The sequence below is a fragment of the Seriola aureovittata genome, chromosome 7 (assembly GCF_021018895.1).
Source record: "Seriola aureovittata isolate HTS-2021-v1 ecotype China chromosome 7, ASM2101889v1, whole genome shotgun sequence".
Classification (NCBI taxonomy): Eukaryota; Metazoa; Chordata; class Actinopteri; order Carangiformes; family Carangidae; genus Seriola; species Seriola aureovittata.
In genome coordinates, this window is record NC_079370.1 from 22,469,544 (window position 1) to 22,497,504 (window position 27,961).

General features: G+C 40.9%; 1 protein-coding gene across 1 annotated transcript; it reads right to left on the reverse strand.

Moving 5' to 3' along the window:
* Window positions 1-83: 83 nt before the first annotated feature.
* On the reverse strand, window positions 84-27,750 carry eif3ea (eukaryotic translation initiation factor 3, subunit E, a). The gene is made up of 13 exons (XM_056381511.1): window positions 27,612-27,750; window positions 26,017-26,134; window positions 25,642-25,759; window positions 23,614-23,656; window positions 22,475-22,579; window positions 16,544-16,669; window positions 16,036-16,160; window positions 13,514-13,640; window positions 12,751-12,852; window positions 8,475-8,584; window positions 2,020-2,122; window positions 1,416-1,550; window positions 84-252 (listed from the first exon to the last, which is right to left on the reverse strand). The coding sequence occupies exons 1-13, from the start codon at window positions 27,699-27,701 to the stop codon at window positions 217-219; spliced, it is 1,338 nt and encodes a 445-aa protein (XP_056237486.1). The 5' UTR covers window positions 27,702-27,750; the 3' UTR covers window positions 84-216.
* Between the last annotated feature and the right edge of the window lie 211 nt (window positions 27,751-27,961).

The window sequence follows — 27,961 nt, forward strand, 5'->3', positions numbered from 1 at the left end:
TATTACCGATACAAAAAACACTGACCACTCAAACCTCAACCGCCATTTGTAATGTCCAGAAATAAGGCAATCATGGGTGAAAATGGTTTTGTTGGTCACTTTTATTGAATTGGTGATGATTTGAACCAAGTGCAAAACAGTACTGTGCTCCTGGAGAGACAAGTGTGGAAAAAGGATGTAAAACAATCAGTCGGATGATCCATCTTCACTGTGTCACTAAAATCCACCTTCCTGACCTGCCCAGTTTGGTGTCTGGAAGAAAAGCATGAAAAAAAGTCACATTAGACCATTTGTGGATTACTGAAACCGATCACAACAAAATTTTGCTGTTGATTGTAGGCAATGTGAAAAAGTATCATACATGTGCAAGCAGTTAGGCGCTGATGTTTTCCCTGTCGGGAGTGTGTAATGTGTGTGCTCTGTTGGTGAGCGCTGGGTGGTTGTGAGAGCTGACAGGGACCCTAAGCAGCCAGTCCAGATGGCAGGCAGTAAATGTTCTCTATATGTAAGTGATTTGTAGCCTTGAGGACAGCAGGATGTAGTGGTGCTCTGTGAGTTGTTTGCAGCCTCTTTTGTCTAATTACAAAAACTCCTTAATGAGGGGGGTCTATGCTTTTTTTTTTACAGGACAGGGTTATGGCAGCACTCCTGCTACAGATATTAGAACAATAGGAAGGAGGGTAATTGAGCACATCAAAAGATAGCCACTCAAGAGCTGCACAGTTAAAAAGTGAACATTTAACATGTCTGTTGTAACTCTTGTGGCCTTGGTGCTGTCAGGTGCTGGAATCGGCCCATCAATCTGCTTTCACAGACACGCATGTCTTCATGCAGTGGAGAGCTGTGTGAAGCAACAGCTCCCAGCTTCAGATCAGAGTATGTGTGTGATTATGACATTCTGTGTAGTTGTAGTACTTGAGCAGTCTACATACCACTAAAATGCACAAGGTCAACATCAAAAACACACTTAAATGGCATGACTGGACCCTGAGCCAGACATCTGCAACAGGTCCTAAGTGCAGGGAACTCTAGGTTTGAGTAATGTTCACCAAAAGCCAGTGAGGGTCCACCTTATTTACGTTGCTGAGCTGAGTCACTGAGCTCAGGACTCGTTTTATGGTTGTTTGGAATCTACCTTGTCATTAGGCCTTTGAAGAGCAATGGAGGGATGAAAGCCTTCACTCTGTTAAACTTGCTCTTACTGGCTTATTTCGTGTAAAGAGAGCTTTTGTTGATGGTTGTTCATCAACATTCTTCAGCCTTGTTCTTCTGAGCTGATCATTTGAGAAGCTTTGAACTGCCCTGAGCTCATGTTGACCTTCTAGCGATCTGATCGGTAAAGGGAGGGACGGTCCCCTCCAGCTGGGAGAGGTGGTCTGTGTGCATTTTGTATGTACAGTATGTGTGTTACTCACCTCGTTCCTGGTGCTGTGAGCCTGCTTTTTCTCAATGTTCATTGCCAGCATTTGGCTGCGGAATGAAAGGCTCTTAGTCTTCTCAATCACCTGCTGGTATGGAGAGATGGCGTTGTTCCCCATGACCACATGGCCCTGGAAAATACAGACAAAAATAGACAACAGATTCACAATAACGCCAATAAGCCAATCAAATTTGGTCTTGCAGACACACCATCCTACAAACACCAACCACAAGTTACACAGGTCACATTCACATCTACTGCAGGCACATCCAGATAATTCATGTCATTCTGAAAGACTGGGCTATGATTTGCTGATTACAGAGAACTGTTGTAATGTCTATGTCAAAACATGCAGGGGACCTAATAAGGGTGAGATATTGTGGTTGTGATGTCCTTACAGTAGTCTTTACCCTTCAATTACAAAATCAGGACACAAATAATGCCTCTTTATCCTCCTGAGGACAAGCAGGAGGAGCTTCTGTAAGGGGCGATGTCACACAGCACAACCACCGTTATATTGAAAAAGTCTGTTTGAAAAGCTTTGATTTAACACTTCAGCACTGAGCCGATTGATTTAGGAAGAAGACACAAGGTCTCACCAGTTTGGAGTCTATCTTGGCATCCAGCCTGGCGTTGCGGATAAGGTTCACGATCCATCTCTCAGCTTCTTCAGGCGTCATGTTCAGTTTGTCTGCTAGCATGCTGTTGAGAAAACAGAGAGACATGGAGCTCAAACCTGGGTCTGGGTATGAGGGAAAAGAAAGGGTCGTCCGTCTCAGTGGTGTGCAGATTCTCCAGAAAATGAAAGGGAACACCCTGGGATGTATATAATGCCTAAGGGCTCAGTCTATAACGCTGCTGACATGAGACTAATATTACTGTATGCAAGGCCCTCATATAATTCATTAATTTACTAAATTACATTTTGAGGGATGACAAAATAAAAATAAAAACCTTTGGTGTTTGTCAATGCATTAAAACTTTCCTCTATAGATTCCACCACAGGGCCTGAAGTTTTGGATGGCAATGTTGGTCCGTCCGTCCGTCCATTACTTTGGTCTCAGATGGCCTGCCACAAAATTTTGTGCAGAAATTCATGGTGCCAAGTGGTTGACTCCTACTGACTTGACTTGATTCCCTAACGTTTCCTCTAGCAACACCACAAGGTCAAAGTCTTCCTTTATTCAGTGAAACATCTTACCCTCTACAAGATGGACAGGCACATTTTTTTGTACAGTTATTAATGGTTCCCAGAGGATGCATCAGAATGACTTTGGTGATCTTGTGACTTTTCTACTAGTGCCACCATGAGGTCAAAAGTTCTGACCAATACTTTGGTTTATGGTCAAATACCTAAAAAAGGAATGACTTTCCAGTCTACCTCAGCTGCACCTTGGTGTTTAGTGCTAATTAGTAAAATGTTAGCATGTTAACACGCTAAACAAAGGTGGTGAACATTGTAAACATTGTACGCTCTAAACACCAGCGCCTTCTCTTGTAAGCATTTTAGCACACAGTCATTAGCATTTAGCTGAAAGCATTGCTGTGCAAAAGAACAACCTCACAGATCTGCTAGAACTGGCTTGTTCATAACAGAAAAATACAGAGAACATATTTCACAATATAATCAAAACAATCAAAAATAACTACTGTTGATATTAGTGTCTCAATCTTCAACACAACATGTGGGTGCAGGTTGGAGGTAAGATAGATCTTCTGACAACAGTGACTTCAATTAAACTGTGCTGCTCTCTGAACATGATGTATACTTAAAATATGTAATAGCACCAAATAACTCTTAGTTAACACTACACTACATTATGATGGATGTTGCACATTAGTTGCCAAATGACTAGTCACTATTTTCATTTGACAGTTTTAATAGATGGCTAACATATTGCGCTTCAGGCAAAGGTGTATAATATGAAGCACGTTCCAAAACACATCTAATGGTCTTCTGCTAATGGGAGCTTGATTTACAGACTTGTATGAATAACTCAATTAGAAGTGCTAGGACTGCCCCATGTTGTGAGCCTCTGTGGTTACTTAACCTTTTATTTTTTGAACCTCTGTCCAGGACACCTGGCCACTTAAGCTCGTCATGACACACAGGTCCAACCAGTGACTGTCCCTTAAAATAAAAGCCAGGTTGGAGACTGGGCTGCTCTTTGATACAGCTAGACGTGGATGTGTCACAGCGTGGGGAGGGGAGGTATGAGGGTGGCTGGCATTCTTTGATCCAAAGCTTTACCCAGTGCAGCTGGCTTCCCTTGTGGCTTTCAAAATAACTAGACCCCCTCGATATCCCCATCTAGTCCCCCTTCCCGCCCCACATTTCCTGCCCCCTCCCTCCTGTCTGACCCCCACCACCCTCCACGCCTACCACATTTCATATAAGGGCCCCAATAAATATCCTCAACCCCCTGTGCACTGCCCACAATTACTACAGCAATTCTACCTCAAAAGCAAGACACTGACCCCTCCCACTCCTGAAAAACCCAACACAAATACTGTAGGGACAAATTTGTCATTGTGTATAGTCACCGTTTGTTTGCACAAAATAATAGGGGTTATAAGGCCTATATAAAAACAATTTACTCAACTAATTATCACTTCCTGGTCCATTAATCACATTTTGTGAGACTCCTTCAGTGAGTAAGCTAGAATCTGCTCAGACCAGACCAAACCACTTCTCACGCCACGGCTCTGCAAAGAGATCCCACCACCACCGCCATTTCTGATTGCAACTGTCGCTCTCAGTCTGACTTCTTTAAGACATTCTTTTGGTGGAAAGTAATCTTATTTGGGATTTGTGATAATGTCTGTCTTACCTCAAGGCTCAAACAGAAAAAAAGACAACCACTTTCTAACCAGTGAATGTTGGCCAAATGGTGGCAAAACCACATAAAGAAGGGAAGTGAAATGATGTCAGTGTCTGGATGGGGCATTAAAAGCATAAACAACAAATAAAGAGCATTACCTCAGCATAATGAGCAAAATAGGGTTTGGTCTCCAAGTGACAGTGCATATCTCTCAACACTTTCACCACAGTGAAGTGATGGAGGAGGTGGATAACGAATAAGAAAAACACCAGTTGTGAGCTGATTCATGAGCATCGCAGCAGCTCAGAGGAGAGGAAAGAGTATAGAGAGACTGATTAACCTGTCACTCACATCCACAAACTAGTAACACTAGCTCTGGTGGACAGATGATTACACTTCAGGTCACGAAAAAACCTGGGGAAAACGACGCATGACAACAAAATTACTCCTATGGATTATTATGGGAACCTAACAAGTTCGGAAAAGTGTCGGCTGTCTAATGACGCAAGTTTGGCCAGTGATGGATACCACATGTCAGCAATCACAGAGTGACACTTTTAACACCAAGGTTTTTAGTCTGTGGGTCTAAATGTTGTTAGAGCAAGTGGTGCATTGTTAATAGTTGCACCTCATAATGATTGATTTGACTTGACTTGGTGTTATTTGAACAAACAAACACCTTCCAAATTAATGAAATCAAACATGACTCAAACTGCTACATCAAAAATGACCATAAAGTTGAATTAGCATCTGTCTGATAAAGTGACAGATGGTTTGTTATACAGAACCATTTGGGAAGACTTTGTTGGAAAAGGGAAGAAACTTTCAAAAAAATACTTGTCAGGTGATTGGATGAATCATCTGTCTATCAAATGACACAGAAGCAGAAGTTGAGTGCCTAAGAGGAAACGCAACAAGCCGCAATCTGAGGAGCTTTGAAAGCTACTTAGCATGCTTGTAGACGATTCTTGCCATTTTTATAGGGAAAACTTGTGCATAAAAGGCACCCAGTCGCCTTTCTGGAGCTGGTAATAGTTTCTCCCTTATAGAACGCTGATTGGTCCAAACCCTTGTGGTTCAGCCACAAGCGAATCACTTGGCGCCTGGCAAGTTGGATTCACACTTACGAGAAATCTCGCTGCTATGCAAGGTTACCCATCTGACATAGCAGGGCCTTCATTATGGATTGCATAACAATGTATAGCTGTGTGCATTATGTTTAACCCTGTATCTTTTTGTAAAACAGTGTAAAAACTACAAGAACAATTGTCAACAACTGTTAAGAGCATCGCTCCATCATGCTCACCGACATTCAGAAACACCCTTCACTTATTTATCTAACAATCAAGTAATCTAAGGCAAATTTGAATGAAATTTGTTATTGGTTCCGATTTTACCCATGTGATTAAGTGATTGCTGCACAGCGGTACTGGGTGTTTTGTTTGGCAATTCAGTAAAGTGGGGGCACAAGTCAGTCAAGTCCAGGTCAGATATGATGATCAAAATAAACATGATCTGGTTTCCTCACCGGGGAGTTAAGCTAACCCCTAACCCCTCTAAACGTGATCTGTGCAGCATAACACAGGAACAGAGCGTGCCCCAAAAGGCCCAGGGCCTTGGCCTGTACCAGTCAAAGTCCTCTAATCTAATTTATAAAAGAAAGTCTGGCAATGTTTTCCTCCCAGGAAGGACATTTGTATATCAGAGCAGGGTTACTTTATCTCATTGTCTCAGAGAGCTCTACAGCAGCCACCCCAAGTGAAAGTAAGAAAGAGGGGAAGGAAAAAAAGAGAAAAGAAGGGAGATGTGAGAGGGAGCAGGGAATGGGTCGGACTCAAACAACCTACACTATTGACATCCTTTGGCCCTTAAGCCAAGCAGACAGCCTCCATGACTGGTTTTATTTTACACAACCATGATCCCGTTCCTTGGGGGAGAGGGGATCACTTTCATTTCGACCCTTTACTCACTCTGGCTCCTGAGCTTTCGACTTCAGGCTAGGGGACTCCTGTGGGTCTCAATACCTACCTCACACTTGAAGAGAGGGGTCAGGGATTGGGGTCTAACGCTTTGAGAAGAGAAAGGAGGATGGGGGATGCTTCTCAAAAGTAGCCCCCTTCTTAACATGGCTGGTCTAAAATGAATGCATTGTTAAACACTAACATATGATAGCGTTTGGGAGACTTGAAGCCATTTGGAGCAACCTCGCTTTCGGCTTGGGGTAAAATTGATTTTTCGGGGAAACCAAAATGATCGTGTGGTCTTTTTAATGACTCAATTGTGAGGTGGAAAGATCCTCAGTGTTACATCCAAATACACAAGACACTCCTTCCAACTACCAGTGAGCTGTTGTGTACAAATACAATCTAGTGATGAGGGGGAAAAAAACTGCCCAAATGATCGCGTCTCAAGCATTTACTCAAAATGTCAAAGGACAAGTGTGCGTTTGAGGTCAACGCAGGGTCTTGCCACTGAAACATTCATGGAAGGACTAAGGAAATAAACCCTGTAAATCAAACCGGGAAAACAAAGCTAAATTGGAAACACACACACTCAGGACACTGAACAGTCTAGACAAAAGGATGTGTGTGTATGCAATTATGAGTGCAGTCTGAATCACATTTTCACTCCCTACAGTACGTTTTACATAAGACTTTATTGCATAAAATAACTCAATTATGCCGACTTCGGGTCCACTTTTGTGTTCCAGGCTGTGGGCAAAAGGCGAGCTAAATATCTGTGAAACCATCATGGCCAACAGCTGTAAAAATGTCCTCATTAAAAACAGCCATCAAATTCATTTGAATCCACACTTGGGTACAGAGGGCTTCTGGGCAAAGTACTAATGACATGGAATTTGGGTGTCTGTCAAAAATAGACATGTTCTGTCCATCGTCATAACACCACCAAAAATAAACATGGAAATCCCAGAAACTGACCCTGATAAGTGTTCCTGCTTTGGAAACCTCAACGAACAGAGAGCCGAGGACGCAGGAAAAAGGTGAAAAGTAGAAAAATCACCGTTCAACTTCCTCTTTCAGTGTTACCACTAACCTTTGTGGTCCTTAACAAGTAAATGGATCCAATTGCAGTAAGTCTGCCAAAAAGAACCAGGACTCCTAATCAATTCCAGACAATCTGCAACTGGAGATTTCGACAGGGCCTGATCATGTTCCACGGTTCAACCTTGACTACAGACCTCCACGGCTCTATATAACAGTCAATGCAATCATTTTCGTGTCAACAGAAGTAATTCATTCCCTCTTTCCACTGAACATCATGTGTTCGTGGACTGTATTTGAAATGCAGACTTTGCTTCAAACCTTCAGTATTCATGATATGCCTGAGGGACAGCATACTATGAATATAGCAGTGAGAAATTTGTACTATCAATTAGTGAGGGACAAAATGAACAATAAAATAACATATGCATTATCTAACATCGGAGATTAGATACAGCAACAAGCACAAATCCACCCTTACAAAGATGAGGATTAATAGCTGACATGGGTGAATGCTTCTGTCTTTATCTTTGTCACTCAGCAGCCAAATCCTGTAATCTCTCTTAATTGTAACAATTACTATAACCTTTTTTTCCCCTCTCCGCTAATGCTCACTATAATTAGGATTGATGAGATTTCTTGCTTTTCGGGGAAGGCATCCAAGGTCAATTTTATTCTATTTAATGTAACTTAACTAAATTTTGAAATAGGAGTTAACAGAAACCTAAAGAACCCTCTGACCTGCATCGCCCTGAAGAAAAGGAGCTGAAATGTTCCTGTGCATTAGAGTAACTAGGAACATCTAAAGCTATCTGAATCCTGACCTCTTCCTGGGAGAAACCTGTCCATGAATTGCTCTCGGACAGGTGGTCTTAAAAGTTTAGTGAGCACAGCAACCTGTGGAGACCTGGAAGCAGTTAAACGCCACAATGCTTAATCCTCAAGATGTGTACGGTCAGCATGGCTGTGTGTGGACGGGGCCATAAACACTTATCTGAGGAAAATTCCACAGATCACAAAGCCCATGTTCTTACTTCCTGCTTACTAAATGCCTACAAAGTCTGGAGATAGCAAATATGACTTCCTGTTAGTCTTTAGGGATGTCTGCCAGAACTCTGCTGTGCAATAACCATAGTATCCCCATACAAAATCACCAATGTGACTGCTCCTACTCACTACTGACTTCCAAAGTTTAGTTTCCCTTAGTCTGGTTTGTATTCAGTGACTTACCTGATGCTAATGCACTGGTGAATTCTGCAGAAGGTCTCAAAGATGAAGAGGCGGGCGTTCTCAATAAAGTCCTCCAGGCAAGCAACCAGGAAGAAGTCATTCACAAGAACCTAAGAGACAAAAAGCATGTTATTTAAAAGCTGTGTAAATATTACACAAAGAGTTATTTCTGTCTGTTTACTGGGCCACTTCAAAAGGTTCTCTCACAGTTTAAGGTTTTAGTTAGGAGAAACAGTTAAATACGCACACAAGTCTGAGCTTTTCTTAGACTCATTAGGAGAATCAAGCTGAGACCTTTAGACTGAGTCATGAGAGCAGCATTACAAGTTTCAATCCGTCTGCTCTTATAATCCATGTCTTATTCAATTAAGCAAAAAAATCTATTCAGTGAAAACCAAGGTCCAATCCATTTTAGATATATTCATAGTAAACAGAACCAAAAGTTACATTACCAAAAGGTCTGTTTTGGCAAAAGTTTTAAAAATGAAAGTTCTCTATCAGTCAGTAAGTCAGTCAGTTAGTTAATGACCCGAGGCCATGCAAGGTGCTTCAAATCAACCACAAATATTTGACTTCACTGGCCACCACATGAGACAATACAGTAAGACCAGAGCCAACCACAGAGAGGACCTTATTGTCTGTGACTCGTCATCAGTCATCTGGTCTGGTGGTTCAGTGTCGACTCTCCTGTGCAGGATCACCAAATTTCACAGCTACAGTCATCCACCAACGGCAGCAGCAGCACCAGTCCAAATAAACTCACAGATGAGAGCAAGTCTTTTCAACCGTCTATATACTGTATCACCTGTGCCTTGTTACCAGTAAGAAATACGGCCTTGCTTGGACTCTTTGACACCGCTGCATATGGCCGATTCATCTACTTCATCTACTGTAAATGTTCATGACCCAGCTATGGCCCCAGAGGTACCACTGTGTGAAATGGTCCCATTTCTCAATGCTTGCTGCATTCCAACTCTCCATCAAGTGCTATATCACATCACAGACCTCCATCTTCAAAAGTTCTTCAAGAATTACCAGCGCTTGGTTTGCTAAAGCTTAGAAAGCCGCTATCTGCCCCGAGTTCTGCTTGAATAAATCCCAACTACATGGCGCTATCAGGCAATGCGCATTTCAGCTATGACAACGCTTATCTAAGGCTGATAAACTTTGAGGAGTTAAGTGCCCTAATTACTGTCATCTGGGATTCAGGCCACAAAAGCTTAAACAAAATCTGAAAGGGGCTTAAAGAGCCCTTTTATGTGCAATCTGAGGGTCTGACTATAGGTAGGCCTATACTTTTCATACTTTGACATGCAAGATTCAAACATCTGACAGTGATTCCAGATTCAGGTGGAGTGGGAAAGAAACAAAAAAAAAAATCCGCAGCCTGAACGGGACAATTTAAACCAAGCTAAACTCCCCCTCTGAAAGCACTTAGCTCAAACTATTGTATAGGGTACAGTGAACTGAACACAGGGGAGCTGAAAACAATACCCATATCTTGCTATTACAGCAATCAGTAAATAGATGGGTGCCACTCTTCTCAATGACTCAAAATTGATGCATTACAAATGCTCATCAAGACAACAGCCCATCCCAATGGGGTATCCGCTTACCTCAATCACTGAAACATCCTTTTACCTCTGAAATAATGCGCATTTTAAGGGTTTGCGTGTGAATTTCTGCAGGAAAAAAAAAAATTCACCACTGACTTCAAACAGGGCCATTTTGGGAAATGTTTGCAGACCATCACAGGCAATGCATTAAAAGGTGCTGTTAAACATTTTTGGAACCACCCACCTCGCTAGACCTGCTTGTGAACTTAACAGGGTCAATAGAGGGCTTTTGTGCGTACTGGACATGCTCTGATAAGACTGACAGGTAGTCCAGTGTTTAAAGCACCTGGAATAACTTGGGCCGTGACCTCGAGTTAGCAAGGATTGAGAATATGTTTCAAGCACAGAAGAGTCTCTGTAAAAAGAGCCCCAAGAGGCAAGGTCAAGACCAATCCAGACAGCTCCTAAGAAGTGCATGCAAGTGTTTAACAAGGTCTGTGATTGAGGGCGTGTGTCATGTCTTAGTTGAAATAGGATACAGCTCTAATATTGTTGATAGTACATGTCATCATTTGGAGATGGCCCCTGGAGGCCTTTGCACAGGAAAAATCTCATTTTCTCTTGGAACATGCTGTGGATTTTTTTCTGACCACGCACACATTTTTTTTGAGGGTATAACTAAGTAAAAACAAATCTGCCCAGATGAGTTTGGTTATAACTTCCTCATTTGTTAAATAGTGCTGAAGCTGAAGACTCTTTTTATTAGCTTGAAAATGGGCTAAAATGAAACGGAACCTTCACTAAACCGCTGACATGATTTATAAACATTTACTCCTGGGAAAGAACCATTTGATCAGGCCAGATGTTTTTCATTTCGAAGGTTTATCGTCAAGAGGCAAAAGATGAAAAAGGGGCCAAATAACCCTGTAGCCTTTTATTCCACTGTAGGTCCAAATTATCATGTCATCTGGGAAAACCAAATTACAGCGTGTATATGCAAAGAATGCCCTAGTAGATCAAGTTACACAAAATATACATATATGACAACACCGGCTAGGACACCTGCTCTCTCTCTAAATCTGATTACTGTCCGCTGATTGTGTCCACAAGATCTAACCAAACTGTCATAATAAGCCATCCTGGGCTTATGCCATCAGTGCAACACATAATTTGTTGCCATTAAATCATTATTATTACGTTGTAAAGGTATTCCTGTTATTGTGTGCACCCTGTTTATCCAGCTGTATGTGCATTGGAGTGTCTTAAAATACGCAAACAGCGGTGGCAGCATTTGAGATCAGCAGGCTCATCTAGAAAGAATTAAAACACTGAGGAATTTGTAGAAAGTCAAACATTAAAGCCTCAAAATTGTTTGTTACACTGACACCAGGGCCCACAAAAACCACGTGAAGTTGACCTTACAATGCAAAAGGATACTTATTGACAGAAGGTAATTTCATGTTTTTTTTAAAATACTATATCAGAGAGATGTTGATTCAAGACCATTGTCATTATTGAAGCTGTAGTTTGTGTTTTACGGCATTGTTATATTGTTGCAGTGTTATTTTGCATTATAAGGTGTTTCTAACATTTTTGCATATTCACTTGGCAGTTCAGTTGGCAGCTTCACCTAGGTAGAACCAATATAAAATCACAGTCAATATTGTGTAATATTATTCAGCTGTGTCCACCCCTTTTGATAACAAAAAGGGTTTGTTTGTACCAAAGAATTATGTTCCCATGTCTGGTGAATATGATTTGTTGGCCGGGGCATCTCTGTAGCCCCACAATGCTTCGTTTTGGGTATGTTGAGACATATTTGACCTTTATCAAAAAATTGCAGCTTCTGTGATTTTGGAGATTGCACTTGGTGATAGTGCGATTTCGATTTAAATGTTCAGCCTTATTTCTAACACAAATTATTACTAAACATTCAGTGGATGCTCTCTGACTGAATTTATATGGAGATGGTGATAAATATCTAACAACTCTTTTTTAGAACAGACTGGACACAGATCTACAGAAGAGGGGGATCTGACAAAATCACAGGAATTTGTTGATATTAAGATAAACAAAATGATTACATAAAATTGCAATGTGTATGTCATAACACAGCATTCTTTGTGTGTTTAGCTTTGTATTCAACATAAAAAGAGGACTCTTATAGTATATTACCCATGTTCCTTTCTCACATCAAGGACTACAGCTACATTTAGCCATTACAAACCAAAATTCAAATTAAGGCTCTAAATGGCGGAGCTATGACAGATCTCCCACTGAAAACGAGTGTCTGCACGCCTCTGCGGAGACTTCTGCTTATAAAGCTTTTACTGTTAACTACTAGCCTGATGGGTCAATTACAGGCCATAGTAAAATCTGACTGCAGCCTGAGTCATACAGTGTCCAAGGAGCTTGGACAGTATCTGACAGTATGATACAAGGGACAGACTATCACTGTTCTGTCTGCACTGGACCCATGCAGACCTCCAGCAAATAGAAACGCTGTGTGAACGGGCAGAAGGTCAGACAAGAGATCACATGATTACTAACCATGTTTACTGCAGGGCTGCATGTGAAAGTCTGACCCACAAATCAGAGGTCCTCAGAAGACCTTTATATTGTCATGGAGAGGCACAATAAACCAAGACTAGCTCGTCCTCATAGTTTGGGAAAAAAAGGTTGAAATGAGTGTTGTTGAGGTTACTGAAGTGGTTACTCACCGACTCACACTCCCTGAGTTTCTTCTGAGCACTGTCAAAGTCAAAGTTCACGTACAGGCACTCCACAAATTCAGTGATTGGATCTTTGTAGGTGTAAGATTCCTGAAAAAAAATTAAACATAATCAAATCAATTATCACCACAACATACGTATCTTTTATAAAACCATTGTTTAGCTATGCTAAGATGTAAATAAACCAGACATACAGTTATATACATATATATAGCAAAATGTAATGTGATACATGATTTAACACAATTACTAAAATAAGATCCAGACAGATTTTGGAATCATCATGTGTATATTCACTTAAGAAAATACACAAATCCTACAGCTGTTCAGTGACTATTTAGTTAAAGTGACCACCTGCTGGGCACAACAGCTAAATAAACATAACAATTTACAAGGACTTGAGCAAAAACACATTCTGAAATCTAAACAGCTGCAAATCATGCTTACACTCAGAGTCCCAACCTGAGCTGAGGCCAGAGACCAGAGAGCACTGTGCTTAGTTCATAAGTAGCTTCTGTTACTGCTAGAGAAGGCATTGGTACATTGCAATTCAGTCAGTTCACTAACATTTATAAGAAGTAATGGGTTTAAAGCTTCTACAGCTTGGACCCAAACCCTACTATACACTTCCTGCTCTTAAAAGAAGTGATAGCATTGCTCTTGGGTTACATGGTCAGTTACTCATCCTTCGAAGCATGTATGGCCTATAAGCAATGACCTGATAACTGTGTGAAAAGGAAAAGTCTGTTACCTGCTGTATGACCTTCACCAAATCCTTCAGAACCTGCCGGCGCTTACGGACATCCTTGTTGGTGATGACCGCTGTGGTCAGGTAACGCAAGATGTGGGGGCACATAGTCTGGATCGCATTGAGGTATCTGGGATGAGGGAGGATAAAAGTAATCACTTATCAGAGCAAAGACATGGTCTTTACAAGGACACATAATATAACATTTTGGCTGCTTATGGGGCTCCTGGCATTTAGAGCAGAGAAAAAGCCTTTGCAGCTGAACAGATAATGTCCTAACAGGACTCTCACTGCTGGACAAGGGTCCCAGATTTAAGCTGTCTCTTTCATTAGTGTCCTGTGAGAGGGAGGAGGAAAAGGAAACCCTGACAAGAGGATATAGATCAGTGAGCAGGGACCTGCCCAGTAGCTGAAACCCAATCCATCAGGGACTGATGTTTCAACCACAGGTCAACCGGCTATGGGCTGAACACAAGAGACGGGACGCCGTTACAGGCTGATTATAATCCCACACCAACTCTGGAGACAGTGTTCTGTGAAAACAACGTGTAAGGTCTGCACACACACAGACACACAGACACACACAGAAGTACACGCCCCTTTCCTTGTCAAGATGGCAATCAGTCAACATTAACTGTATGACCAAAGCTCCTTATTGGTTTCTAAATGTCTATCTTTGAACTTCACCCTGCACTCAAACCCCCACTGACCAAATTAAATCAGAAAAGAGGAAGTGGAGTGGGCCCCTTCAGGTCTCCTATGGCTGGGTCCAGAAGAACACATGGCGTTCAGAGAAAGAGTGCCGGCAACTAATTAGCTGAAACAATTAAAGGGACAGGGGACCTGTGGCAGTTGTGATGTTCAGTCTAAAAACAGAAGTGGGCTCTTTGGCAAAGCCATCGTCAGCCTGGTTTTAGGAGAGCTCCCTCCCTCCCTCTCTCCCTCCCTTTGTAGTTGCTTGACTCCCGTGGAAGACCGCAACGCTCTGTGCTGTGTTCCTGATTAACTTACACCTACTCACTCTCAAGGGGGGGTCCAATAGCAAGCAATCTTGCATGAGTCACTGTACCATATCTAGGGGGCATTCACCCTACTCCACTTAGAGAAGTTTTGAGGCAACAAGCATCGCTGCACTGGTTTGCTGAAGATGCTACTGAGGCATGCAGCCAAGAAATCAAGTATGAGTTCAAATTTCCTCTGCTGAAGGGGGGGCTGTGGGAGAACACAGACGGGGGACAGAGAAACAAGGTCCCGTTTCACAGCTCATCTGGAAACCAAAATGATGTTAAACAACTGAATAAGTAATACAGACCAGGAAGTGACACAGCACGTACTACTGCAGTCATATTCCACCAGTTTGCACCTGTATCATTCTTAGTTAGGGGGCATTATTTGCTCTGAGGTCAGTGCAGTCTGTCAGTAGTACACAAACAAGGCTCTGGACCAACATCTGCTGACTGCAGGGGTAACGGAGGTCAAATGTGGAGCCGAAGGCCAGCCACTGGTCACTGACTTCAGCCAAAGGAAGTACTGGTCAAGAGATGGGAAACAAGAGCCAAGCCAAGCCTCAGTGGGGAAAACATGAGGTTTCTAGACTGTGAAACTGCAAAGCACACAAAACTACCTCAGTTTATCCACACAGATGGTTGGGTGAGCTTTTCATGAGTAATTATTGGGCTGGCCTCCTTAATCATCCACAATAAAATTAAAAACTGAGTAAAATTCAGGGAACCAGACATTTGAGAGTGCTGTGTTGTGGTCGCCTGTCATACTGTCTGTGGAGCCCAATCATCTGTACAATTATACAAGCCTGCAATCAGAACAGGCGGAGGGAGCAAAGACATCAAAATAGGTGGTGTGCAAATTTTAACACAGTGTATAAAGTTTCCGATCTGCAATACACATGGCCTCGTTCTTGACTTGGAGAGTAAACAGACCACACGAAAAACACACACTTCTGAAACCACTTTAAAAATACCAGCAGGGTTCACGAAAAAGCCCACCACCCAAAAATGTGTTATTAAAGCAAATGGTTTTCTCTAAATCAAGTTCATGATATAAAACGGCCAACCTTTTCTCCAAATGCTTTTAGGATCAAGAGTTATTTTGGAGATGCAATGTAATACTCAATCCAATTACTTTAACCACACATATACACACAGTACCTATCACACAACACATCAGAGGAATACCCACATACACACAAATTGTCACAATACAACAACACAGCTGGAGACAAAAAAAAAAAACATTTGTCAAAAACAACTGTTATCAAAATAATTAAAGAGAGATGTTATACATTCAAAATATTTACCATAATGAACTACTATATACCCATTTTAATATTTTAAGGATCAACTAAGCTTCAGAACGTTGCCTTTTTCTGTTGCCCTTGTTTAGGGGAAATCAATCTCATCTTAAAACTACTTTCAGGTATTCTCTCATGAGTTTTCAGTTTCCTGGGTGCAAAAGAACAAGTGAAATTAAGAAACTGAAGAATAATTTTGTATTATAAATGTACTTACTGTGGCTGATACAGGAAGAGCTCAATAATATTGTCCCTGCCCTTGGGGTGGTTGAAGAAGACGAAGAGAGACCAGTGAATGAGCCATGTCCTCTGTTGCAGAGACTGGAGAGGGGAGCTGACAGACTGGACAGGGCAAAGACAGAAATCCAGGCAGGCAAAGGGGAAGAGAGGTGACAGAGAAGCCAAGAAGAGACAGACATGCAACAAAGAAAAAAATTTAGATTTTAAATTCATTTGAAGACAGTCACTGTACGTAGAAGAAATCCTTTTCTCCAACAAGGTACAAGGAAAAAAGACATTAAGTGCTGTTGCCTCCTAAATGGTCATCAATCAAACACAGACAACCACTTCATTCTCAACTCTAAGTTCCTAAGTAGTCAGATGAGTGCGTGTGGGTTAGGAATAAAATGCCACAGCAGAGCTGTACTGAAAGTGAAATGTCAATTTGGAAGTCTATGTAAGGGAATCTAGATGAGATATCAAATTCTGAGAAGTGGAGCATTTACGTTGTTATCGATAGTCTCCCTCAGGCGGGTGAGGTCCTCCATGGCTGCCTCCCAGTTCTGCATCAGGATCTCAGAGGCCAGCTTGCCCCACAGAGAGTTCAGGGCATTCCTGTCTGTCGATGGGACCTTGTGGAGAGACAACACGGGACACTTGCTAAAACCTCACAACATTACAACATATGAAACAGCAACTTTTTCCACGTTATTTGACAGACAAAATGCTGATTAAGCGTCTCCTTATACAGGTCGGCGGACTGCTCAGCAACATCTGCCTCCATACACAGTGAGACCAGACTTCCCACTACTTGCTTGGCTTCAGTGGCACGGCTGCACGGCGCAGTCACTTTTCTTATTTATACTGGATAAACTGATTAAATTATGTCATCCTAAGGGAATGGAGCTTGACAGAAAGAGAGAAATGGATCATGAAAGACTGTTTAGCTTTTTATAAAAGTGAATTTGCTGCACTTTTAGATACAACAGCCACTGCATTGCAGTTGACCATACAGTTTGAAAATTACCACATCAAGTGAAGGCATGTTTGGAGCATGTGTGCCACTACGCTGTCTGAACAATTTGCAAGAACTAAATCATTTTAATAGCAGTGGAGCTTGACTTGATTGTGTAATGTTGAACGTCCTCAAATCTAATTGCATATCAGCAATGATAGACTTATAATCAATGCAATTATAATTTGGGCCTAGTTACAGCAAACATTTCAAATGTCATTTAACTTGTCTGCAGTTAAGAATGATCCTGTGATTTAGTATCATAGTCCCAAAATTCGTGCAGCAGAGGTCCACATATCCTGACTTTCATTCCACAGTATGAATCAGAAGACAGGATCATGAAGCCAAAGTCTTTCTTTGAAATTGCCATACCATTCAGTAGTCAAATCCACTCTCATTAGTATTAAAAGTATATATAAATACATATATATAAAAGTATTAAAAGTGTAGTTATATCACAAACATAACATTCTAAACCAGATATTTGGTTCCACCCACACCCTGCACTTGAAAAGCCATAGATTGTGTCACTGATTGCAATTAAATGAAAAATGATCAATTAATCTAAAGGGTGGGGCAAACACACCTAGCATCCATTAGGAAGTGGCAGGAAACATTGTCCGACTCTGCACTGACCCGCGACCGTATCTCTTGTGAGAAATGTTTTTGGATCTCCTGTATACTGAAGTGTGATATTTCTACTGGACGATTTAATAGTTATTTTCATTTTATTGTAAACCTGTGAGTTTTTGGAGTGTTGATCAAACAAATTATCTGGTATCTTGGGATGGGCATTTGTCATTATATAACTTGTTTATTTTATTGGTCAAATAATAATAAGTATTAAATATTCAATACATTCCTTATGAGGCTGAAGAACCACAAAAAAAGAATCGCTATGATTTCTTATTTATTTATTTTACCATTTAATATCCTGTTGCTTATTTAGGTTGGCAAGCCTGATTGATAATTAGTAAGAAATGTGTTATTTACTTTGTTTAGTGCGACCTAGTGTGTTAGTTTGATCTGTGATTGTTGTTTTGTCTTCTGGTTACATATGTCATGTTTTTGTTCAGTAAAAAAAAAAAAAAAAAAAAAAAAAAAACTGAAAAAAAAAAATGATCATGAAGAAATGTTCTGTGCTGGTTGTCAAGCACTTAAACATGACATCTGCTAACTAGCCAAATAACAATGCCTAATATGTGATTAAATACCAGTTTGCTGCTGCCACTGACATTTGTTTTTGAAAACTTAACTGCATTTCAGGCCACAGAATGATAATTGCAATAATCTCCTTCCCCTGACATATGAAGTGACTTGACTTTACCTTCAGTAACTGCAGACAACTCGGTCGTTATCACAAGGTAATTAGGCTGAAATATGAACTGACATTAACGAGACACATCTTTGTGAAGATAATCACCTGAAAAATGTCGCAGGCTACTGTTTCTGATTTCCAGAACAGACTAAAACAAACAAAAAAGAATCAGGTAATGAAACACAGGTTGAGAATGCCTCTGAACCTCGGCAGTGCAATCACTGTAGTGGACATTAGACTACACCCTAGGGCTCATGGGAAACTCTGCGCCACAGTAGTTCACGATAACACCAAACACCAGACGCAGTGACATGAGTCAAGCAGGAAGTCAGGGTGGGTGTCTGCTGAGCGGCCAGAGAAACCTAGATGCTAACCACACACTCTCGTACACCGGCGGACAGCCGCTGAAGTGGACTGTGAGACACGACAGATGTACGAGCGGAGGAAACACTAAAAAAAGAGCAAGTTTCCGCTGGAACCCCACAAATTGGTCAAATTATTCAGATATAAAAGGTTTTTCTTTTTAACGTGGCTAAGGGCAGATACACTCTGATAACATTTCAACAAACTGCTATAATATGAGACGATGGCAGGTAACAGGAAAATGTTTGGAAAATCTCCTGTGGTATTCCCCCAAAGGAGAACACAGTAAGACGGTGTGTTCATCCATCCAGAGCGGCAGAGTTTCTTTGATCACAGAGTACGACTCGGGTCCATTATGAATGATCTTTTTCAGAAGTCAAAAGAGAGATCAGTATTGTAACACTTAGAGAAAAAAAAAACAGCTACACTGCTAGGATAAAAGGTCAGTGTTTCATCTGTTGAAATGTTTTGTTTTGTTTGTTAGTTTTTTCCCTCTCTTGGAAGTCCCTGCCTGCTATGTTTGGCTAACCTCCAGGTCGTTATGGCAGCTTTACACACACACACACACACACACACACACACAACACACACACACACACACATACACACACACACACACACACACATACACACACGCACACACATACACACACGCACACTGTCTGGCTTTCACTAGTGGCCACGCTAGAAAAGTTTCAATACCTGGGTTTTTCCACCTTAAGTTTCCATTGGTTTGTGAAATGGGAACATTTCACTCACTGACCAGCAACAATAAATTTACTGTGCTGGGGATCCGACGGGATACTCAATCTTTATTCTTAACATTCAATCCCTGCATTAAGTGATGGATATGAATAAGTTGCTCTTTTCGGGCTAGGCCACACTGTAACAAGACCTGAGGCATGGATTTTGCAAGGCTGGCTTCCTTCGTTTAATTGACTGGGTTTCCCACGTTAAATGACTTTATGGAGCCTCACCTCTCCCATACGGGGGAGGGGGAGACAGACAAGGGGCCTGTGAGGATGGGAGGTCCACAAAACACCAAGAAGAGGGGAGGGGGAGAGCAGTACACAGAATCCCACTAATGAAATCCATTTCTACCTTTCCCCCTCACCATCTAAAAAGCCTCTTGCATTGTCGAGAGTAAGCAACAGATATCTAGTTACAGAGCCCGATCTGGCTGGAACTTAAAATGTGGGGTCTCACAATTTGAGGGGTAAAAACAAAAAAACAAAACACAAAAAAACCCTCTCTGCTGGACTTCGAACAACATACCTCAATTAGAGCAATTTTGGTTTATTTAGACTGAGTTGCAAAGCCATAAACAACTGTTGCTGGAGCAGTGAGACATATCCGTTGCAAGCTTTTGAAAACTTTTCTTTAATGCTTTTTTTTTTTTTTTAGGCAAGGGAGTGGAAGTGGAAAGCTTGGGTGAATTACTTGTCATTTTGTCTCAGATGCAACTCTTCCTTCTACAGATTTGGGCAGATCAGTGAAAAACCCATCAAATGAAGTACCCAACTGCTTTGCGTTAAGAGGGTTGTTTATAGCGAAGACGGTTCATCATTGCACAGAGCCACTGCCAAGTTTTTCAGGAGGGGACACTCCGGCATAGTGAATGTGCATGACTAGCCAGAGTCACTGACATCCGAAAGACAAGAGGCAACACAGTGCAGTATCAAATGCCAATTAGAATAGGAACAAAAGATGGTCTTAATGTTTTTCACTCTAATGAATAGACAAAATGTTGATCTGATTCTTGCCCATTCTTTCAGGGCTGGTTTTGGCATGAGTCCTGGCTTTACCGCAAAGCTAAATGTTGAACCAAAGACAAACAAAAGCAAGAGGACAAGTGAATGACACTTGGAAACCACTGACTATGCAGGCTGGTTTCACTGGTCATTATAGGACATTCAGTTGAGTTGAACTTACTCACACTTCATACAGGATCATATCAGGAGTCAGAAGTTGCTACATTTCTGCTGGAAATTTGGTTTTATTCCAAATGGAGCAATAATCTAAGTCAACAAGGAGGTCGACACAAGCTTGAAGATACTCGGCATGTGATCTTGAAGGAAGCATTACAGTAGGCAATAGAGATGCTACCTTCTTGAAATTGGACATGCTCAGCAGGGTGATTGTGTTTTAAGTGTCTAATTTTAAGTTCGCTGTTCCAAATGTTTTTGTGGCAGTTCCTCCATGTCTTACTTTGTCTTTAGAAGTATTACAAATTGCAACCTTTGGGTCGTCTTCATTCACGGTGAAGAACTTCCACAGTCAATGTGTGAAAAGTTTATTTCTCTCCCAAGTTCCCACTTCTTTTGGTAGTTATGGCTGGTGCTGTTCCTGCTTTTGTGTTTTATTCATTTCACTCTGTCAAGATCCACAGTGACTTGTGATAGGATATTAAACAAGCTTGAAAAATGTTAAGGAGCCAGCAATTCTGAATATCTGAGTCACTGACTTGAGTCCTCATTTCGTTGTCTTTTGCAGGGATGCACAATACTTCGAACTGACTGGAAAAAATGCCACAGAATCTAATCAACAGCACATCAGCACCTGATATAAACATCTTGCACAACAGTGTTCGTTTCTTGACATGTCCACTACTTTGGAGATTTTCGCCTCTCTAAAAATACCAATTACTGCAGAGATGCAGCTACCTCTGCTAGTCTACGTCTAAAGACTAAAGACTAGCATAGCACAGAAGATAAAACCTTAACAGTCAAACCCTAAACCACTTGTTCACGAATATAAAAAAGACGCCTCTAAAAAGACGAGGTGAGGTGGTACCTTTCACAGAATAAAAAGCTTTTGACTAAGAATACAGAGAAGCAGCAGTCGAGTCTTGTAGTCGAGCTGCACCTAGCACAGTCACAGCCTCGTTCATCCTTCACTCATGAGGGCAAAGGGAGAAAACCACAAACTCCAGAACCCAGGCAACAAATCTCTTTGTTTATAGAGGAAATAGGGAGTGTGCATGTGCACTAACAAGAATTCTGCCAATGCTCTCTGTGAACTGTAATTATCTTCCTCTGTAAAGCAAACATTGGCATTATCTGATTTTTAAAAACAGTTAACTTGAATATCATTTAATCAAACGTATACGTATAAATATAAACGTATACAATTGTCATTTCTTTCCAACTTATCATTTTAAATAGAGGAAAGGAAGAGCAGCACCCCTCCCATCACAGGCACACACCCTTCCAGAAACACCTTGCAAAATGTGTGGAACCCTCTTCGTGCTAACTAACAGATGCCTTGCATAACTAAGCACACCATAAGCTCAGAAGTCGTGACAAGGGACTCTTGGCCACAGCACTCAAATCAATAAACTGTCTACTGAGGCCCGCCCCTTGAGAAGACTACAGACAGATTATGCATTCCGCCACTGATCACTTGGCCCAGTAAAAGATCCTACTCAAGTCCTAGAGCAGCAGTCTCCTCCTAATACAGAAGACGTGCAGTGAATTGAATAGGCAATGACGTAAGCTTTTCACATTCAATTACTTCTAAGTGTTCTTTTCCTATCCTGTGCGAGCATTGGCCTTTTGAGGAATTAAAGCAATCTGGCAGACGTAATGTGATGTTCAATTTTAATATGTCAGAGGAATGCCTTAAGCAGTACATAACAGACAGTAAAACACTGCAGACACAGTTATGTGTACAGTTATCAGCAAACATCACTATTAATGTTAAATGGTGTTGAATGAGTGAGATAAAAATTTGAAAACTTACCAAGACACGGAAGAAGTAGAGGTACTCTGCAGCACCGGAGTAGTTTCCACACTCGTACTGGAACTTGGCATATCTGTATAGCGTGTCCAAGTACTCCTGACGAAACTTCAAGAGAAATACGAGTGTATCGATATCACAAACAGAGAACATGTGAATCGTTGACAGACCAAGTCAAACAATACTTGAGCATATTTTCAATTGAAACATTGTGCGTCCTCTGTTATTTTATGCCGCTCTGGTGCCTAAGGAAATTCCAGTTTTGTGTTGGTGTTTCATCAGAGCTAGGGTGTTGTATTTTTTTTTTTAAATCATAATTTAAAAAAATCAATTCTCAAATGTCTTAGCTACACCAAATATATTTTAGATCACTGTAACTAAATTGCAAATCCAATTTTAATTTCATATTTACTTGTAGCAGCAACATAGTTTCCACTGTGGTGGCACACCACTGCTAAATGAATATAGAGTAAACACTGCTATATCATATCAGTGGTATTTGGCCATGGCAAGAGAATATTTAACTTTTGGAACAAATCTGCCAAGAAGTGGTCATGTGAACTAAATTAGCGATGTATATGTATATATAGGGCTATCATTTCAAGCCTACTTGTTTTCCTATATTTAACTGTCCTTCCTGCTGTCCAGTATCTCAGAGCAGTGTGCACTGACGTCAGGCCCTTCACTAAGGTTCAGTCAAACTGTGACAGGCAGTGGGTGCTCCGGGCCGCCCAAGCCTTTCCCACAGCAGGCTGTGGGACCCTGAGCCTGGGCTGTGTGGAGGTGCACTGAGGACAGCATGCAGGTCAGCGGGATACCGGAGTGGGAGGGGACCGATGGAGGGGAGGGTAGGAAGCCAAACATCACGGTAAATATAGAACCTCCGGCATTCTTGCGGCTCTATCCACGAGTCCCGAGCTACTCCGTTTATTCTTAACAATTCACCACAGAATGTAAATGTCCGCAGAATTTGTGCAAGCCATACAAACCCTGAAAATGAGTTAAGGGTTTTGGGAAGTAATTCTGCATTTCCCTGCTCAGCCTGCCCCTCCCACTTCGCCCCTAAAACAACCATGGGTTCACACAAGAGCCATGGGAAATGCAGTGAAGAAGTGAGATGTCAGCAAATCAGGCCAACTTACGTTATGTTTTTCTGCCAAATAGTCAAAGAGCATTCGTCCATCCCTGCAACAAAAAAAGAAAAAAAAAAAAAAAAAAAAAAATCAAGACAGTTCCTGTAGTTAGAGGCCATTTAACTTGAGTCGCCGTTTGGCTGACATCCTGGTGTTTGGAGCCCCATTCAGGTATATTTTTCCACTTCTGGTCTAAATCAAGAGCCGTACATAAATGAAGACCATTTCATATTTAAAACAGTGTGATGGGCTGTTTATTACATTTGGTTTGGCTACTACAAATCTATGCTAGCCATGTCTAACAAATTATGTCTGGTGAATAAAGTGAATCCTGATTTCTCAGCACAGCCTCTGAGTCTCTATGGCTTTGTCAAAATAGAGGAATGCACTGGCTCTTCTTAGCTGTCTTATCCCTACTGCATTTTACAACTTTGCCTGTGACCTAAAATCTTGGAATTTCTGTAGACACCAAACTAAACCTACATGTCAACCTCGGGCATGCGTACTTTTAGAATGTGCATTTGCTGGCATGTGTGATGTGTGTGAAGAGATTTTCATTTAGTCTGAGGTGGGATTCTCCACTGCTTTAGGAGGGGGCCATCTCCTGCTTGGAAGCTAATAGAGGACACTCACTTTCCATTAATGTCAATACCTAATTTTATTTTTTTTTTACTTTTTAAACCCTATATCAAACGACACTGCAGATATATCCTCCCGCATAGACACAGAAAGAACAAAAACAATTTCTGCACCATGTCTTAACAGTGATACAAAACATATTACATTTTACTCTTCACTTGTTAAAAGAGATTTAGATGAGAGCCAGCTACTGAGATTTACAAGTGGCAACTGTTCATGAAAAAGTCTGCACAGCATTACTGCCACCTTCTGCACTGAAAACGTCAAGGAGCCATCAGTAGCATGTTGACTGGAAAACCCAAAGGTAGTTCCATATTTTAACAAGTCCAAACAAATGAGAAAAGAAATCATACATTACCCTAATGTTCAACATAATCCGCAGACTGTCTATCTGATAATGACATTGTTTATAAATATGACAATAATGTGATTTACTATGATCGCCGGGCTTATTTTCTGGCTTAAATAGTAGTCGAAATAAAGCCTGGTAACCATTCAATAAAAAGGTACCAAGACCAATAGGTTCTATTACCCTGTAAAATGCTTTGCGGATCTGTACATATTAACCTCAATAGACAGGGCATCAGGGTTCAAATATCAACCCATTTCACATTTTCAGCACTGGATGATCCTCTAATCCAGACACAATGTTAAAAACAAACAACTGCATCAACAATAATTTAGGCCATAATGGTGGAATAAAACTGTTCATGTCCGCTGGCCTTAGAGAGAATTCTTCATTGACCCCAGATGCGTTTCCTATTGTTTTACAAATCCAATGGTATGAAGAAAGAATAATGTATAACTAAAGACAGACACATGATTCCTCATCCAAAAGGTAGATTTCCTCCTTACTTCATACTGACAGCAAACTAACAATCACATAGACATGTGCTAAGTCAATATTGCTATTATCAGGCTTTAAATCTCACATAACAGTTCCTACAAATCTGTGGCTTAAATAAACATATGTCTACAGCCCAGCTGAAACAATATAATAAAGCAGTACAAACTGAGATGAGATGAAAATGGAAAATGCTTTTGATTAACTATACATGCTCTCGCCAAGAAACAAAGGAAAGGATAAAGACTGAATATGACCAAAATATTTTAATCACTGTAGATGACAAAACAGTCTTAATAAAGTTAACCACAACATCTTGCGTCTGTCTCTTTTTACTTCTGTCTTTGCTGACTTCGCTCAGTGAGAGCACTGAAAAAGCTAAAAACATTATTCATTCAAGATACAGTTCCATGGACTCTACAAAATCCCTTTGCAATACTGCCATGCAGTCTACTGTTTCAAATAACAGGTTTTTACTAATACTAGAATCATGGCAACTAAGCTCAGCAATAAATTTCATACTACTCTTGAATAAAAATAATTACAGGCTTTACCTGGTAGACTGCATCTGCCTTGTTGTCTCAGGGTCCTCGAACATCTTCACAATGGGTTCTGTCTCTGATTGCAGCTGCTTAAGCTGGGCCACAACCTCCGTCCTCTTCTCCCTCAGAGCTGACACAGGGAAGATAAAGAAAGTCATTAGCTACAGCAACAACATAAACATAGATGTGCATGGGCTGCACCCCAGCACTGAAAATGCTGTAAAACAAAGTTTACTGCTAAATCAATTCTGAATGGAGTAAGCGGTGTAGCGGAGCTGCCCTTTATGATGTCTATCAAGCAATATTAATATCTTTCTTGGTTTTGTGTGAGTTAGCTCTAGAGAAATGGGGGTGAGTACTGTATATGCACCACTCGTCAACACTTACTATGGGGGATTTCCTTGTCAGGAAAAAGGCTCCTGTACACATCCATGGCGAAGTCCACCATGTTTGTGTCACTGAGGAGGTCCAGTTTGCCATGAAGCAGCTCCTGCTCATTGTAGATCTAAGAAACAGAGTCAATAAAACAGAGGTGAGGGGGAAGGCTTTAAACAATAGGCCTATTATGTGACCACTAAGCTCTGACTAAGTTACAAAGACTGATACATTGAGTTTCCAAATAAATAATTAAAGTATTTAGTTTAATAAAATACAGTATTTAGTGGATAATGGCTTTAGCACATTTTCTCCATTCATAGCTTTTGATCCAGTGAGTTGAATCAGCCTTCATACGCCAATATATACAGATGGGTGACAAATTAAAGGATATACCAGCATATAGTGCCATAACAAGATATTGGGCCACTATGTGCCTCCAGAACGGCTTCAAAGATCCTTGCCATTGATTCTACAAGTCTCTAAACTCTACTGGAGGTTTCTACTTCCCTGTCAGTCCAAAAACTCCCATAGGTGTGTTAAATGATTCACATTATTTCCATACTCAAACCATATAGTGAGCCCACGTGCCGTATTGTCCTATTTCTTCCACTCATCTTTGGGGGTTTTCCTTTAATATATCAGTTATATATATATATATGACATTATGGTGTTACATTATGAACATAAAATTTGTACTGAACAAACCAGTATGGTCTACTGGCTATGCTTCGTGGTACTATTACAACGTTCAGCTTAACTTGCCGAACATAGCAGGAATTGACGTTCATATTAGCTTCCCACGGTTAGCTAACGCTAACGTTAGTTTCAGCGATGTCTACGGGCCGTAGTAGTTAAATGTTCTTATCAGTGTTAATAAATATTTTCCAACATATCCTCGATACCCCTCAAACCGTTGCCTAAGTGTACATTGCCGTTCATTTGGAGTTATTCTTTCAAATCAACCACGTTTTCACCTTCTATGGATTAGCATTGCCTGGGAGCTCTGTTTCGAGTGCTTCATTGCCCAGTACCTCCCTATTGGGCGGCAACATCGTTGACCTGTAGTGTGGTAACGTATAAAGGAGCACCGCCCAACAAATGTGAAAAACTTAATGCTCCTAGTGTAGGAAACGCGCACTCCTACAAACATCTGAATCTGAAACAGCGCGTGGCTCGTTTTACCAGTGTAAAGCTAATCCCTATGAAACGCACAACTTCCGGTACTGTATTTTCAAATGTAAAAAACAATTGTAACCTTTCGATATCGATATTGTGCGCAAACTTTCTCAGCGTAATGTTTTCGTAATGTTAAACTGTGGTTTAACTGCATACATCGATCTAATCACTTAAGTGTTTATAGCAATTTCTTTTGTTCTGTTCCCCATGCCCTGTCAAAAGTAATGTGTTTTTCCCCTTTTATTTTGAACGTAGAGAGCTACATTTCCGGCTCCGCTACGGTTAAACGTGGTTTCTTTACACAGCTGCAAAAAATGTGACCAACTCGTCGGCGTACATGGCTTTTACAACTGTTTCAAAGCCATAAATAGTTATCAAAATTAGCCAAAAATGGCAGCGAAGTGTTTATATCTTGATATATTTCGTACCTCTTTGACAGACAGGAACTCCAGCAGAGGAAAAACGAGATGACGGTCTAAAAAGTGAGCAATCTTGGTGGTGAGGTCGTATTCCGCCATCTTTGCTCCGGGGAAAGGGAAGTGGATGTATGATGCAGTTGTGTAGAGAGGGGCCGACCAATCAGCGACATTGTCAGCATCCTCAAAAAAAAAAAAAAAAAAAAAATATATATATATATATATATATATATATATATATATACAAAGAATATATATATATATAGTGCTTTTATGAAGTTTGTACGCAGTTATTATATGATACATATATATGCAGTTCTATAGATAGATAGATGCAGGTATTTTAATACTGTTGAGTTTTT

Bases quoted from the DNA above. Each gene is read 5' to 3' on its own strand.
- eif3ea (XM_056381511.1), bottom strand. From the start codon at position 27,701: ATGGCGGAATACGACCTCACCACCAAGATTGCTCACTTTTTAGACCGT. The intron at 16,161-16,543 runs GTAAATGCTCCA...TGCCCTGTCCAG, and splicing joins GGGAGACTATCGATAACAAC to TCTGTCAGCTCCCCTCTCCA. The intron at 253-1,415 runs GTGAGTAACACA...CTTTTCTTCCAG, and splicing joins CTCACAGCACCAGGAACGAG to ACACCAAACTGGGCAGGTCA.